General features: G+C 50.2%; 1 protein-coding gene across 5 annotated transcripts in view; it reads left to right on the forward strand.

Moving 5' to 3' along the window:
- The first annotated feature begins 485 nt into the window (after positions 1-485).
- Positions 486-14,172, forward strand: part of CET (cholesteryl ester transfer protein) — a 28,562-nt gene continuing 14,875 nt past the window's right edge. The window contains exons 1-8 of one of the 5 annotated variants that reach the window (XM_011762127.3): positions 488-628; positions 2,891-2,971; positions 3,275-3,389; positions 10,305-10,439; positions 10,530-10,600; positions 10,833-10,920; positions 11,953-12,022; positions 12,251-12,311. In XM_011762127.3, the coding sequence (XP_011760429.1) occupies positions 3,352-3,389; positions 10,305-10,439; positions 10,530-10,600; positions 10,833-10,920; positions 11,953-12,022; positions 12,251-12,311 (463 nt within the window). In that variant the 5' untranslated portion in view covers positions 488-628; positions 2,891-2,971; positions 3,275-3,351. The other 4 variants (XM_011762128.3, XM_071084592.1, XM_011762129.3 and 1 more) reach the window with 4 other exon arrangements.

The raw sequence follows: 14,172 nt of genomic DNA on the forward strand, positions 1-14,172 counted from the left end.
CTGGGCATGGTGGTGGGTGCCTGTAATCCCAGCTACTCGGGAGGCTGAGGCAAGAGAGTTGCTGGAACCTGGGAGGTGGAGGTTGCAGTGAGCCGAGATCATGCCACTGCACTTCAGCCTGGGTGACAGAGCAAGACTCTGTTGAAAGAAAGGAAGGGAAGGGAAGGGAAGGGAAGGGAAAAAGAAAGAAAGAGGGAGGGAGGGAAAAGTAAAAGAAAGAGAGAAAAGAAGGAAAGAAGGAAGGAAAGAAAGAAAGAAAGAAAAAGAAAGAAAGAGAAAGAAAGAAAGAAAGAAAAAAGAAAGAAAGAAAGAAAGAAAGAAAGAAAGAAAGAAAGAAAGAAAGAAAGAAAGAAAGAAAGAAAGAGAAAAGAGCAAACCCAGAAACGAAAGATCACACACTGTGTGACTCTATTTACGTGGAATGTTCAGAGTAGGCAAATCCATAGAGACAGAAAGCACATTTGTGGTTGCCAGGAGCTGGGAGAGGGCAGGATGGGGAATGACTGTTTATTGGATGTGGGGCTCTATTTTGGGGTGATAAGAATGTTCTGGAATTAAATTCATGGCCGCATAACATTGTGAATGTACTAAATGCCACTGAATTGTACACTTCAAAATGGTTAAAGTGGTAAGTTTTCATTTATCAGTATTTTAAAAATTCTACTACAATTTAAAAAAGACTAAAAAATAATAAAAAGAATTAAATGAGATAATGCAAAAAAGCATTATCTCAAAAATATAGCTGATATTAGTATGATTAGTAAGCTAAGTTTTAAGAGTCTAAGGTGCAGGATTCTAAGTTTAAAGGGATAGGCTCTTGTTTTTTTGGTTTAGTTTTATTTGTTTTTTTTAATCCATTATCCCAAGGGTTTCCCACCCTGAACGCCAGTACCCTGGTCAGGGGCACCCTGGGTCATTGTCCTCTGTGGCCCCAGGAAGGGAAGAAAAACAACAGCCAGGAAGATAATAGCCGCCAGGAAGTCCTCACGTTTCTGGAGAAATAGAGCCCAGTAATGAAGTTCTTTCAGCCTGATCGGCGGACGGGGTGCTGCGGAGGCCTGGGGCCCCGACCCTGTCAGGGCAGATGGTACATGCTCACTCAGTGAGGGGGCTCCAGAGGCCTGTGGGTATGAACCTGAGGGCTGGTGCCCAGGGGCAATCAGCTTCTGTCTCTGAGCCTTGGGAAACGGTGAGGGTCAGTCCGGCTCCCCACGTGGTTCTGGGCAGCTTTGGGCTTGGAGCAGGTGCAAACTTGGGACTAGGGCAGGACCTCCTGAGAGGCGACTGAGCAAGGCCATCCCAACTCATGTTTCCTTGGCCCTGCCTGGAGCACAGCATCCTGCCCACATCCCTGCAGCTGGCTCCTTCCTAGGGGCTCTGAGGAGGCAGTACTTGGCCATCTGGTCACAGTTGCTGCAGGGCAGTTCTTGGCCCCAGCTGTAGGTAAAGTACTGTATGTTGTAATTTTTTGAAAGATAACACATTCACATGACTCAGAATTCAAATGCCACAGACGTCCCCCCCGCTCCGCCCCTTCCCCCAGATACCCTGTTTCTCCCAGAGGCAGCCAATGGTCTCAGAGGCTGTGTACCCATCCAGAGTTATTTTATGCATATCAAGGAAAGTCTACTTTCCTTGATAGAGGACTCTTTCTGGGGTACCCAGATGCAGCATCAAATGCCATGGAATACTACAGTGAGGACATTATCTTTTCAAGCTTTCAAATCAGAGCAAGGGAAAGGTCGATGCTAGAGTTTCTCTAGCGCTCTTGAAGCCCTCTCCCTTTTTCTACTGAGTTTTACTTTACATGCAACAACAGGCTTCCAGCTTGGGGTCATTGTCGGGCAACAGTATCTGGCAAGAATTCAATGTCTTTTTCTCATAGTCATTGTATTTTGGCCTCTATTTATGGCAACTGAGAAAGTTTATTCTTAGATATATTTAAGTAAAAAATAAATGAATTCATGGAAACATATTACGCAATTATCCAGATAACATAAGGGATGGCAAAAATGGTGCAGATGGTTGAGGGGAGACAAGGAGAAGTTGGGGTGCTCTTGTCGAATGTCTGGCTCTGAACTCGAGAGGAGGCCGCCGGGGCTGGGCAGGAAGGAGGTAAATCTCTGGGGCCAGGAAGACCCCGCTGCCCGGAAGAGCCTCATGTTCCATGGGGGCTGGGAGGACATATATATACAGGCTCCAGGCTGAACGGCTCGGGTCACTCATGCACAACTGCCTGATAACCATGCTGGCTGCCACCGTCCTGACCCTGGCCCTGCTGGGCAATGTCCACGCCTGCTCCAAAGGTACCTCACACAAGGCAGGCATTGTGTGCCGCATCACCAAGCCTGCCCTCCTGGTGTGTAAGTATCAGTGCATCTGTCTGCCCTGCCAGGGGTCTTTTCACGGACACCCACTATGCCAGGAGCCTCCCTGGTCTGAAGCCAGCTCTGAAGCTGGCTGCCACACTAGCCCAGAGAGAGGAGTGCCCTGGGAGGGAATGGGCTGAGTGGAGCTGTCCTCACCCTCTCCTGACCTCACCTTCAAGGTCAAGTTCTTTGGTGAGAAGGTCCTAGCTCAGTTGCAAATAGCCAGGTGTAGGGATTTCTGTTTGTCTGAGACCCAGAATCACTGGGGTTCGAGTTAAGGTTCAGATCTGAGCCAGGTTAGGGGGTTGAGTCAGGCGGTAAAGATTAGGAGGCTGGTGTATATTTGGTGTTGGGAGTCACTCTATGGCCAGAGTCAGGGGTTGCCATGAGCTCAGGTGACAGAGGCTCTGTCACTGATTGTTGTGTGACTTTGGCCAGCTCCCCTGCCCTCTCTGGGCCTCAGCCTCTTGCTCAATACAATAAGGGTATAGGGAGGCTAAATGATACAATTTCTAAACTAGAATATCGCCAAGTTCAAGAGCCAGGATTATAGACCCCCAGGACTACAGAGAGTGTCACAGCATCGTCTGGGTGAGGCTAAGGTTAGTGTGTGGCTGGGCTCAGGGCTGCCATTTGACTAGGATCATGGGGTTCCCATGTGTCAGCATCCAGAGACTAGGGTATGATCAGGATCTCTAGCTGGGGTCAGGGTCAGAGCTCTCTGTGTCCCCTGGAATTGCCATCAACCTTAAACTGAGAGGGAGGCCCAGTCCAACCCCTCAGCTTTAAGCCCTGCTGGGGAGCCTCATCCCAGAGAGGCTGAGTCATGGCCAAGGCCGTTTGGGGGTGGGAGCAGGGGGTTTGGCACGGGCCTGCAGCCCCTCAGCCACTGCCCTCCCCTCTAGTGAACCAAGAGACTGCCAAGGTGATCCAGTCTGCCTTCCAGCGAGCCAACTACCCAAATATCACAGGCGAGAAAGCCATGATGCTCCTTGGCCAAGTCAAGTATGGGTTGCACAAGTGAGTTGGGCCTCGAGTGTGACCAGGCTGGGGGTAGGGAGGAGGGAGGAACAGCCTGGGGCTTTCCCCCAGCCCACAGGGAGGAAGGTCAGTGGGCGAGGGGAGGGTGGGGGGAACTCAGGTCTTTTCCCTTGATCTGGAACCAGAGCCTGACACCTCCCCTACCCCCACGCTCCATCCCCTGGTGACCTGGGGGATTTATTGGAGTGTATCAACCTCTCTAACAGCCCCTCTAAGAGTCAGGCTTCACAGGGTCCTTTCCCACTGCCCTGGGACGATGGAGGTCTTATTTGGGGGTGAATACGAGGGTAGGGTAGAGAGATCTCAGCAAAATAGGTATTTTTTAGAAAAAAATTATAAATGTTGTTTTCTTAGAGACAGAGGTCTTGCAATGGTGGCCAGGTTGGTCTTGAACTCTTGGCCTCAACCAATTCCTCACCCCAGGCCTAAAATGAGTATCTTGACTTTATTTGGGATGATGGTTAACAGCCAAGGGTTGGTTGTGGGCCAGGTGCTTTTACAAACAATATCTAATTTTATCGTCACCCTTATCATACATTTGTTCTTTCTTTTTTTTCCATTTTTTGAGACAGAGTCTCCCTCTGTCACTTAGGCTGGAGTGCAGTGGCACAGTCTTAGCCCGTTGCAACCTCCGTCTCCGGGTTCAAGCAATTTTCATGCCTCAGCTTCCAGAGTAGCTGGAATTACAGGCACACGCCACCACATCCGGGTAATTTTTGTATTTTTAGTAGAGATGGGGTTTCACCATGTTGGCCAGGCTGGTCTCCAACTCCTGACCTCAAGTGATCCACCCACCTCAGTCTCCAGAAGTGCTGGGATTACAGGCGTGAGCCATGGTGCCTGGCCTATCTTAATCTTTATCATATATTTTATTTAGCCTCTTCTGTAAAAGAGGATAATGCCATCGCCCGGGTGGCCCTGCCCAGCTCTTTATCTATCTTAATCTTGATTGATTGATTGATTGATTGATTGATTGATTGAGATGGAGTCTCTCTCTGTCACCCAGGATGGAGTGCAGTAGCGCGATCTCAGCTCACTGCAACCTCCACCTCCCGGGTTCAAGATATTCTCCTGCCTCAGCCTCCCTAGTAGTTGGGATTACAGGCGCCCGCCACCACGCCCGGCTAATTTTTGTATTTTTAGTAGGGACGGGGTTTCACCATGTCGACCTGATTATGAACTCCTGACCTCAAGTGATCCGCCCGCCTCGGCCTTCCAAAGTCCTGGGATTGCAGGCGTGAGCCACGGCGCCCGGCCTATCTTAATCTTTATCATATATTTTATTTAGCCTCTTCTGTAAAAAAGGATAATGCCATCGCCCGGATGGCCCTGCTTAACAAATACGGAAATAGGAGCTGATAGAGGTTTCGCAGCCTGGCGGAGCTCATGTGCAAACTCAGCTCAGTCTCAGGAACTCAGCCACCTTCCTGGCACCTCAGGCTGCCCTGGAGCCTGGGTCCCCGTCTGTGTGTCGGTCTGAGGCCCCAAGGGTGGGGCAGACATTGTTCAGGGACCTTGTCTGTCTTAAAGCCAATCTCCTCCTCCTCCCCAGCCCCGCTAAACATGCTCCCCAGTGGTGGTCTCTGCTACCCGCGCACATTGGGCCTGGAGTCTTGCTAAATGTTTCTGAGCCACCAGGGGGCGCCGGCGGTGCAGGGATGCGGCTTCGCCTTTTGCAGGAAAACTACTGCCGCTAGGGGGTGCTGTGGGGCGTCCCAGGTCTCGCGCAGCCACGCCCTCTGTGCGACCTTGGGCTTCAGTTTAGGCTTCTGAAAAGGAGAATAATGGGCAAGGTCCAGTGGTTCACGCCTGTGATCCCAGCACTTTGGGAGGCCGAGGCAGAAGGATTACTTCAACCAGGGTTCAAGACCACCTGTCTCTATGAAAAATTTAAAAATTAGCTGGGTGTGATGGTGCGTGCCTGCAGTCCCAGCTACTCAGGAGGCCAAGGTAGGAGGATCACTTGAGCCTGGGAGGTCAAGGCTGCGGTGAGCTATGATTGCGTCACTGCATTCCAGCCTGGGTGAGAGAGCAAGACTCTGTTGCTAAGAAATAAAAGAGGATAATGCTACCCTATGCCTATGTTGCAAGAGGTCAGACATGGCAAAAGCGTCTTGAGAAGTTAAAGAGATAGCACCCTTAATAAATTAGCAATAATTCAGTAAGACCAGACTGCCATAGACTAGATGTCACAGTCATTAATATATAACTGTTATCCCAAATATATATGGGTGGGGTAGAAAAAAATATGATTGGCCATAAATATGATTGGCCATGATTAACATTAGATGAAGCTGGATCATGGCTAAAATGAGAATTCTCCACACTATTCTCTCTAAAGGGAATAGAATAAGATAGAACAGAACAGACGGGAAAAGCCAGATATACGTAGATTCTCCTTGCTAGGCGCAGTGTGTCACAGTGGCTTATAATATGGGATTTGGAGTGGGATGGACCCAGGATCAAATTCCCTTCTGCTGAGGTTTTCTGAAGCCACATAAGCTGTCTGAGTCATTTCTGTCTCAGTTCACTGGGTACAGCAATAGTGACCACCTCGTGGGTAGCTGTGAGGATTAAATGAGGAAATGTGTGTAAACTCTCAGCACAGTACCTGCCACACAGCATGTGTTCGGAACGTGATGGCCGCTTCTATTGTGTCATATTCCATGTGCTCAAGCCGGGCCCTGGGGAGAGTTCAGCAAGGGTAGAGGGGTTTGAAAGTGAATGTGGCCCACTGGCCTCCCTGCCTGCAGTCTCTCCTCTCTGATGCTTCCTAAGGGCCTTCATGAGCCCCACCTCTGACCAAGTCCCCGGCGGCACAGATCCTCTGCTGGACCTACATTAAGACCCCAGGTCCAACACTTCTCCCACTGTGCAGCTCCACCTCTGCCCCTGGGGCCTGGCTGAGGCCTCCTCCAAGCCGAGCCTCCTACTATCTTCCAAACTCCCACCCTCCATCCGGTGTCACCTCCTCTGGGAAGCCCTCTGTATCAGTTTCCTATTTTCTGCCGTAAAAAATCGCTCCAAGTTTAGTGGCTTAAAATGACACAAGTTTATCATTTTACAGTTAAAAAGGCTAGAAGTCCACCATGGCACTCCCTGAGCCAAGATCAAGATGTCAGCAGAACCAGATTCCTTCTGGGGGCTATAGGGAAGAATTAATTCCCTCGCCTTCTCCAGCTTCTAGAGGCTTCCCCCATTCCTTGGCTTCCCTCCATCTCCTTTTATTTCGGACGAGGGGGGCTCCCTGCTCTGACTTTCTCATTTATGGTATTCCCCCCTGCTTTCCAGCAGCTGTGATGGTCCCAAACCTGTCCTCTGGTTCTCTAGGCCAGAAAAACTATGATCTACCAGAGTTCAAGACCTTGAAAGGGCCTTTTCCCACTGTCTTTTCTCACAGTGCAAGCTGGAGCCCACCTTCATGCTAGAATCTGTGAAAATGGGGAAACGCACCTTGTGCTGTTCTCTTCCTCCACCCGGCATCTCCCCTTCAGTCCAGCTGGATTTTTCTGTTTGTTTGTTTGTGGGTTGTTTGTGGGTTTTTTGTTTGTTTGTTTGTTTGTTTGTTTTGAGACGGAGTCTCGCTTTGTCGCCCAGGCTGGAGTGCCGTGGCCGGATCTCAGCTCACTGCAAGCTCCGCCTCCCGGGTTTACGCCATTCTCCTGCCTCAGCCTCCCGAGTAGCTGGGACTACAGGCGCCCACCACCTCGCCCGGCTAGTTTTTTGTATTTTTAGTAGAGACGGGGTTTCACCATATTAGCCAGGATGGTCTCGATCTCCTGACCTCGTGATCCGCCCGTCTCGGCCTCCCAAAGTGCTGGGATTACAGGCTTGAGCCACCGCGCCCGGCCTGTTTGTTTGTTTTTAAGACAGAGTTTTGCACTTGTTGCCCAGGCTGGAGTGCAGTGGCACGATCATGACTCACTGCAACCTCCGCCTCCTGGGTTCAAGCGATTCTCCTGTCTCAACCTCCCGAGCAGCTGGGACCACAGGCATATGCCACCATGCCCCACTAATTTTTTTTTTTTTTTCATTTTTAGTACAGATGGGATTTCACCATGCTGGCCAGGCTGGTCTCGAATTCCTGACCTCAGATGATCCACCTGCCTCAGCCTCCCAAAGTGCTGGGATTACAGGCATGAGCCACTGCGCCTGGCCTAGTCTGACTATTTTCACTTACTCTCTAATGCCTCAGGTAGTGTTTATTGTATTCTGTGCAGAGGTCAAGAATTTAGTCATCAAAGGAGGTTAGTGTGTTAGGAGCTTATGCAGCTATTACCAGAAGAGACTCCACCCCTGGCACAGTGGCTCACACCTGTAATCCCAGCACTTTGGGAGGCCAAGGCGGGCAGATCATCTGAGGTCAGGAGTTCAAGGCCAGCCTGGACAACATGGTGAAACCCTATCTACTAAAAATATAAAATTAGCTGGCGTGGTGGTGCATGCTTGTAATCCTAGCTACTCAGGAGGCTGAGGCAGGAGAATCACTGAACCCAGGAGGTGGAGACTGCAGTGAGCTGAGATTGCCCATTGCACTCCAGCCTGGGCGACAAGAGCAAAACTCTGTCTCAAAAAAAAAAAAAAAAAGGCTGGGCATGGTGGCTCACACCTGTAACCCCAGCGCTTTGGGAGGCTGAGGTGGGGCAATCACCTGAGGTCAAGAGTTCAAGATCAGCCTGGCAACATGGTGAAACCCCATCTCTACTAAAAGTACAAACATTAGCTGGGTGTGGTGGTGGGAGCCTGTAATTTCAGCTTCTAGGGAGGCTGAGGTAGGAGAATCACTTGAACCCAGGAGGCAGAGACTGCAGTGAGCCAAGATCATGCCACTGCACTCCAGCCTGAGCAACAGAGTCAGACTCAGTCTCAAAAAAAAAAAAAAAAAAAAAAAAAAAAATTTGGTATGAGGTTTAAATTTCTGTAGAACTGAAAGAGGATTGGAGATTGTAGTACGGTCTAATTCTACATTAGAGCATTTAGAAGAATGTGGAGTCTGTTCAACATAGTGAGACCCCCATCTGCACCAAAAATACGAAAATTGGCCAGGCACTGTTGGTGCCTGCCTGTGGTCCCAGCTATTCCAGAGGCTGAGGCAGGAGGCTCATTGGAATTCGAGGCTGCAGTGAGCTGTGATTACACAACTGCACTCTGGCCTGGGCAACAGAGAGCCACCCTGTCTCAAAAAACAAAACAAAAAAAAAAGAACAAACTAAAAAAAAAAAAAAGAAGAAGAATTTGGAGCAATCTGGTTGTTTCCTATACTGTAAGTCTTTGCCAATCTTTTTTTTTTTTTTTTCTTTTTTTGAGACGGAGTCTCGCTCTGTCGCCCAGACTGGAGTGCAGTGGCGCGATCTTGGCTCACTGCAAGCTCCGCCTCCCGGGTTCACGCCATTCTCCTGCCTCAGCCTTCGGAGTAGCTGGGACTACAGGCGCCCGCCACCACGCCCAGCTAATTTCTTTTTGTATTTTTAGTAGAGACGGGGTTTCACCGTGTTAGCCAGGATGGTCTCGATCTCCTGACCTCGTGATCCGCCCGCCTCGGCCTCCCAAAGTGCTGGGATTACAGGCTTGAGCCACCGCGCCCAGCCGCCAATCTATTTTTAAAAAAATATTTTTAATTTTTGTGAGTACATAGTAGGCGTATATATTTATGGGGTACATGAGATGTTTTGATGTAGACATGCAACGTTTTGTCTATTTTTTTGTTTTTTTTTGGCGACAGAGTAAGACTCTGTCGTCTAGGCTGGAGTGTAATGGCGCGATCTCAGCTCACTGCAACCTCTGCCTCCTGGGTTCAAGCTATTCTCCTGCCTCAGCCTCCTGGGTAGCTGGGACTACAGACACCCCTCATCATGCCTGTTTAATTTTTTTTATTTTTGTGGTGACGAGATTTCACCATGTTGGCCAGGCTGGTCATGAACTCCTGACCTCAGGTGATCTGCCCTCCTCAGCCTCCCAAAGTGATAGGATTACAGGCGTGAGCCACCACGCTGGCCTGCCAATCTATTTTTGATCTAACTTGACTTCTGCTGGTGTATCCATACTCTTCCGAATCCATTTTCACCCTTCCTCACATACCATTTACATTTCTAAGAATTTGTCTATTTCATTTCATCTAATTTATCTCATTTGTTGGCATACAATTGTTCATAGTATTCTCTTATAATTCCTTTTATTTCTGTAAGATTGGTAATTATAGCCTTGCTTTTATTTCTATTTTTAGTAATTTCAGTCTTCTTTTTTTTTCTTGCCAGTCTAGCTAAAGGTTTATTGATTTTGTTAATCTTTGGGAAAAACCAACAGTTGTTTTCACTGATTGTTGTTGTTCTTCTATTATTTCGTTCGTAGGCACTAAGATCCTGATTACTTCCTTCCTTCTGCTAGCTTTGGGCTTAGTGTCCCCTTATTTTTCAAGTTCCTTAAGGTGGAAAGTTTGATTATTGACTTGAGATCTTTCTCTTTTCTAAAGACAGGCATTTCTATATATAAATTTCCCCGTGAGCATGGTTCCCTCCATCTTCAGCCCAACAGGGTTGACTCTCTCTGGGCATTCTTCCCTGGTCACCCCTCCCCCACCTCTCCTCTTCTGCCTCCTCTTCCACTTTTCAGCAGCCTGTGATTACATTGGGACAACCCAGAAAATCTAGGATCATCTCCACACCTACCCCCAAGGTCCTTAACTTGACCATATTTGCATATGGGTAACATGAGTTGAGTGCAGTACCCAGGGTTTGACATGTTGGGTAACATATTTGCAGGTTCTGTGGATTAGGAGGCGGACAGTTTGGGGGCCATAATTCTATCTTCCACCCTCACCAAGGCAAAATTGGAGGCTCGCTCCTTGGGCTCCCTGGATGACCCCCAACATCCTTCCTCACTACCGTTCCTTCCCAGCATCCAAATCAGCCACTTGTCCATCGCCAGCAGCCGGGTGGAGCTGGTGGAAGCCAAGTCCATTGATGTCTCCATTCAGAACGTGTCTGTGGTCTTCAAGGGGACCCTGAAGTATGGCTACACCACTGCCTGGGGGTAAGCATTCCTGTAAGCTGATGCCTTATGCCCTGGCCCTCTCTGGGCTGGAGAGCTGAATGAGAGTCCTGGGTCCTTGGCTCTTTCCAGGCTGGGCATTGATCAGTCTGTTGACTTCGAGATCGACTCTGCCATTGACCTCCAGATCAACACACAACTGAGTATGTGTATAGCATCCCCTGGGGAAGTGGGAGCCGGACTCCAGGGCTTGTCCTCAGCAGAGCGGGAGGTTATGCAGGTGGAGGGTTCTGGGGCCACCAAAGGAAGCCTGGCCTGGGAAGTTTGCAGGGCTGGGGAGCCAAGAGCTGGCCAAGCTCTTGGCTGGCCTGGGCAGCATGTGGATACCATCCAATAGTGGAGGCTGCCCTGAGGTCGTGTCGGGTCTCCCTGCAGCCTGTGACTCTGGTAGAGTGAGGACTGATGCCCCTGACTGCTACCTGTCTTTCCATAAGCTGCTCCTGCATCTCCAAGGGGAGCGAGAGTAAGTACACCGCCCTGTGGCCCCCATTCCTGCTCGTGCCCATCCTGTGAGCATGTCCACGGCCCCCTCCAGGCTCAACCCCACACAGGGCACGCTTGTAGGTGGCCAAACCTGGGGGTAGTAATACCTTCAGTGGGGTCACTTCCTACTCCTTCCCATCAATACACCCTCAAAGGCTGGAAAAAACAATAACCAACAGCTAGTAACTAACAGCTACTAAGAACTTGCTGTGTGCAAAGCACTATTCCAAGCCCTTTTCATGAATTAATTGATTTTGTCCTTAAAACCAACCCTAGGATAGAGATTCGGTTATCATTCCCTTTTTACATATGGGTAAACTGAGTCACAGAGAGGTTAGAAAGGGAAAGCTCGTATCTACAGAGTACATCCTGCATCCCAAGGACCACACTAACTCACAGATAAAACTCCAGCCAAGCTAAGTAACTTGCTGAGGACACACAGCTCGCCACTGAGTGATGGGAGTAGGATTTGAACCCAGCATTCTCTGACCCCAGAAGCTGAGTTCCTAGACATTTTACTCTCCTGCTTCCCAGGGTGGGGCTTTTTGTCTTGGCCAACACCCTCTGTCAAGGATCTGTGGGTAACCCCATTGCACAGAGGAAGATAACGAGGTTTGGAGACACCCTAGTCATGTAACCAATGCCAAACCTGGAAGGCAGAAGGGAACTGGTAGGTAGGGTCTGGAGAGGAACCCTCTATTCAGGCCATTTTCTGCCTCTGGAGCAGATGGACACATGTGTGAATCTGGACTCCAGACACGTTCTCGTGTATGTGACAGGTGTGAGCGTCACAGGAGCTGGGCCCCTCCCAAGGAATTCTGGGATGGTGCCACAGTTAATTCTTGGGTCTGAGGCTCTGTGTTCTTAGCTGCAAAATGGGGGTGATAATTCTTACTTCCTGAGCTACACAAGTCAGGGCCAGCAGAGCCCTGAATGGTGCCTGGTACACAGTAGGCGCTCCATGGATGCACGGGACTGGTCAGGGGCTTATTGTGGTGCTTGCTGCCCTCAGGCCCGGGTGGATCAAGCAGCTGTTCACAAACTTCATCTCCTTCACCCTGAAGCTGGTCCTGAAGGGACAGGTGAGTGGGGCTGGCTGACTCCCTGTGGTCCAGGGCCATGCCTGGGAGGCTGGAGCCCTTTCCTCCCTGCCCTTCCCTGAGAAGGTGCCACTCCCACCTTCCCCATGTGGCCAGTCCCCTGTGCCAGTTCCCAGCACTGCCACCAACACGCAGCTGGAAGGAGGCACTGCCTTGCCCCTCCTCTGGCCTCCTTTCCTCCCTGGAAAGCACCTGCTCTGTCTGCCCCAGATCTGCAAAGAGATCAACATCATCTCCAACATCATGGCCGATTTTGTCCAGACAAGGGCTGGTGAGTGTGTTTCTGTCTGCATGCCTCAGAAGACAGTGGTGGGAGCCAGAAAGCCATCTGCTGCACTACATGGCCTTGGGACCATCACTCCTCCTGTCTAGGTCCCATGGGCTCTGTCTGGCTCTGACACTTGATGATTAGTTACGGGCAGGCTTTGGCAAATCTCTGCCCCTTTGGGCTGCAGCCTCACAAGCTGTGTGACATTGGGCAAGTCACTTAATCTCTCTGAATCTCAGTCTCTTCATTGATAAAAATGGGGCGATAATAGCATCTACCCCACAAGGTGGCTGTGAGAATTTCATGGGAAAAAACTGTATGTAAAATAAGATAGTGCCTTGTACCTCATACCTGGCTCATTCTGAACCCTTATTATTATGACTGCTATTATCATCACCAACACCCTGAACCTTGCAGTCACCAACATTTCAAGTAGAGAAAACATCTGATGAAAGATAAGGAGGAAGAAAGCAGTGTGGAGATTAGGAACTCCCCGCCCTTTTGGGACCCTTCCCTCCCCTCCCATCAGGCCTCGGGTTAAGGGAGCCCTCCCACCAGGCTGTGCAGTGTAGAAGAAACTACTCAGGACCCAGTTTCATCCTCTGTCCCGTGGGGACGCCCCTGGTCATGGAGAGGGACGCCAGACAAGAGAAGAAGGTGGTCTGAGAAGTGAGAAGCACTGTCCTGTGCCAATCATAACAAGAGTTATAGCCATCATTTGCTGATCAATGCCCTGAATGGTACCCTGCACACAGTAGACGCTCCGTCATGCCCAGGACTACTGCATACCAAACATTTACATTAGCTATGAAATCCTCACAACCACCCAGCGAGGGAGGTACCGCTAACCCCCATTCCACTGAGGAGGACATAGAAATTTCTGGAGATGAGAGGACCCCCTTCCCCCCACTAGGAAGTGGAAGCAGAATTTGAACCTTGGCCCTCCAACAACTCTTAAGCCCCCACTCCCAGCTATTGTGCTGTGCTGTAAGGCCTCCCGCTGTGCACCTCACCTGTGGAGAGGGAGATGGCTGGCCTGCTCCTTATACCCTGGCACACAGTAGGTGCTCAGTAAACAGAGGCAGTGAGGGAACAGTGGAACTCCAGGTGAGGGGGTCCTCTGGGCCACTGTGGGGTATCAGGTGGGGAGGCTCCAGGCAGCCCCAGGCCTGTGGCAGGCATCCTAGGCTCCTGCCAAGGCACAGATGAGCAATGCAGGAAGGGCTGAGCACAGTTCTGTCTCCTTGAGTGGCCAATCCCTTCCTCCCCTCCCCTCCCCTCCCCTCCCCTCCCCTCTACTCCTATGGGTGCATACACCTAGACTGGAACCTTGCCTGTCTCTCTGGGATCCCTATGCCGGTAGCTGTGCCATCAATGGGAATGCGGGTGGGCAAAGCTAACAGGAAGGGAAAGTGAGGTAGGAGTCCCTGGACTGACCCAGGCAGCCACAGAATTCAGAGGGGGCTGGGAGGTCGGAGGGGCTGTTTCATGGGGACGTGGCTCTTGACGCAGGTTTGAGGGAGGAGGAAGGGAGGGGGACTTATGCTCCCATCTGTGCTCCGTCCCTCACATTGGTTCTGCACCAGGGGTTGGAAACTCCAGCTAGTGGGCCAAATGTGTCTGGCTGCCTACTTTTGCGAATACAATTGTATTGGAATGGAGCCATGCCCACTGGCATGCATATGGCCCGTGGTTGCTTTTGCATTACAGCGGCCGAGCAGATGATTGCAATGGAGACCACATACGCTGCAAAGCCTAAAATATTTACTGTCTGGTTCTTTATAGAAAAAATCTGCTACCCACTGTTCTGGACTATAGAACTCAGGACAGACAGGTGATTAAGTCCAGGAGGACTCCAAGATTC

This window comes from Macaca nemestrina, chromosome 18 (genome assembly GCF_043159975.1).
Source record: "Macaca nemestrina isolate mMacNem1 chromosome 18, mMacNem.hap1, whole genome shotgun sequence".
Classification (NCBI taxonomy): Eukaryota; Metazoa; Chordata; class Mammalia; order Primates; family Cercopithecidae; genus Macaca; species Macaca nemestrina.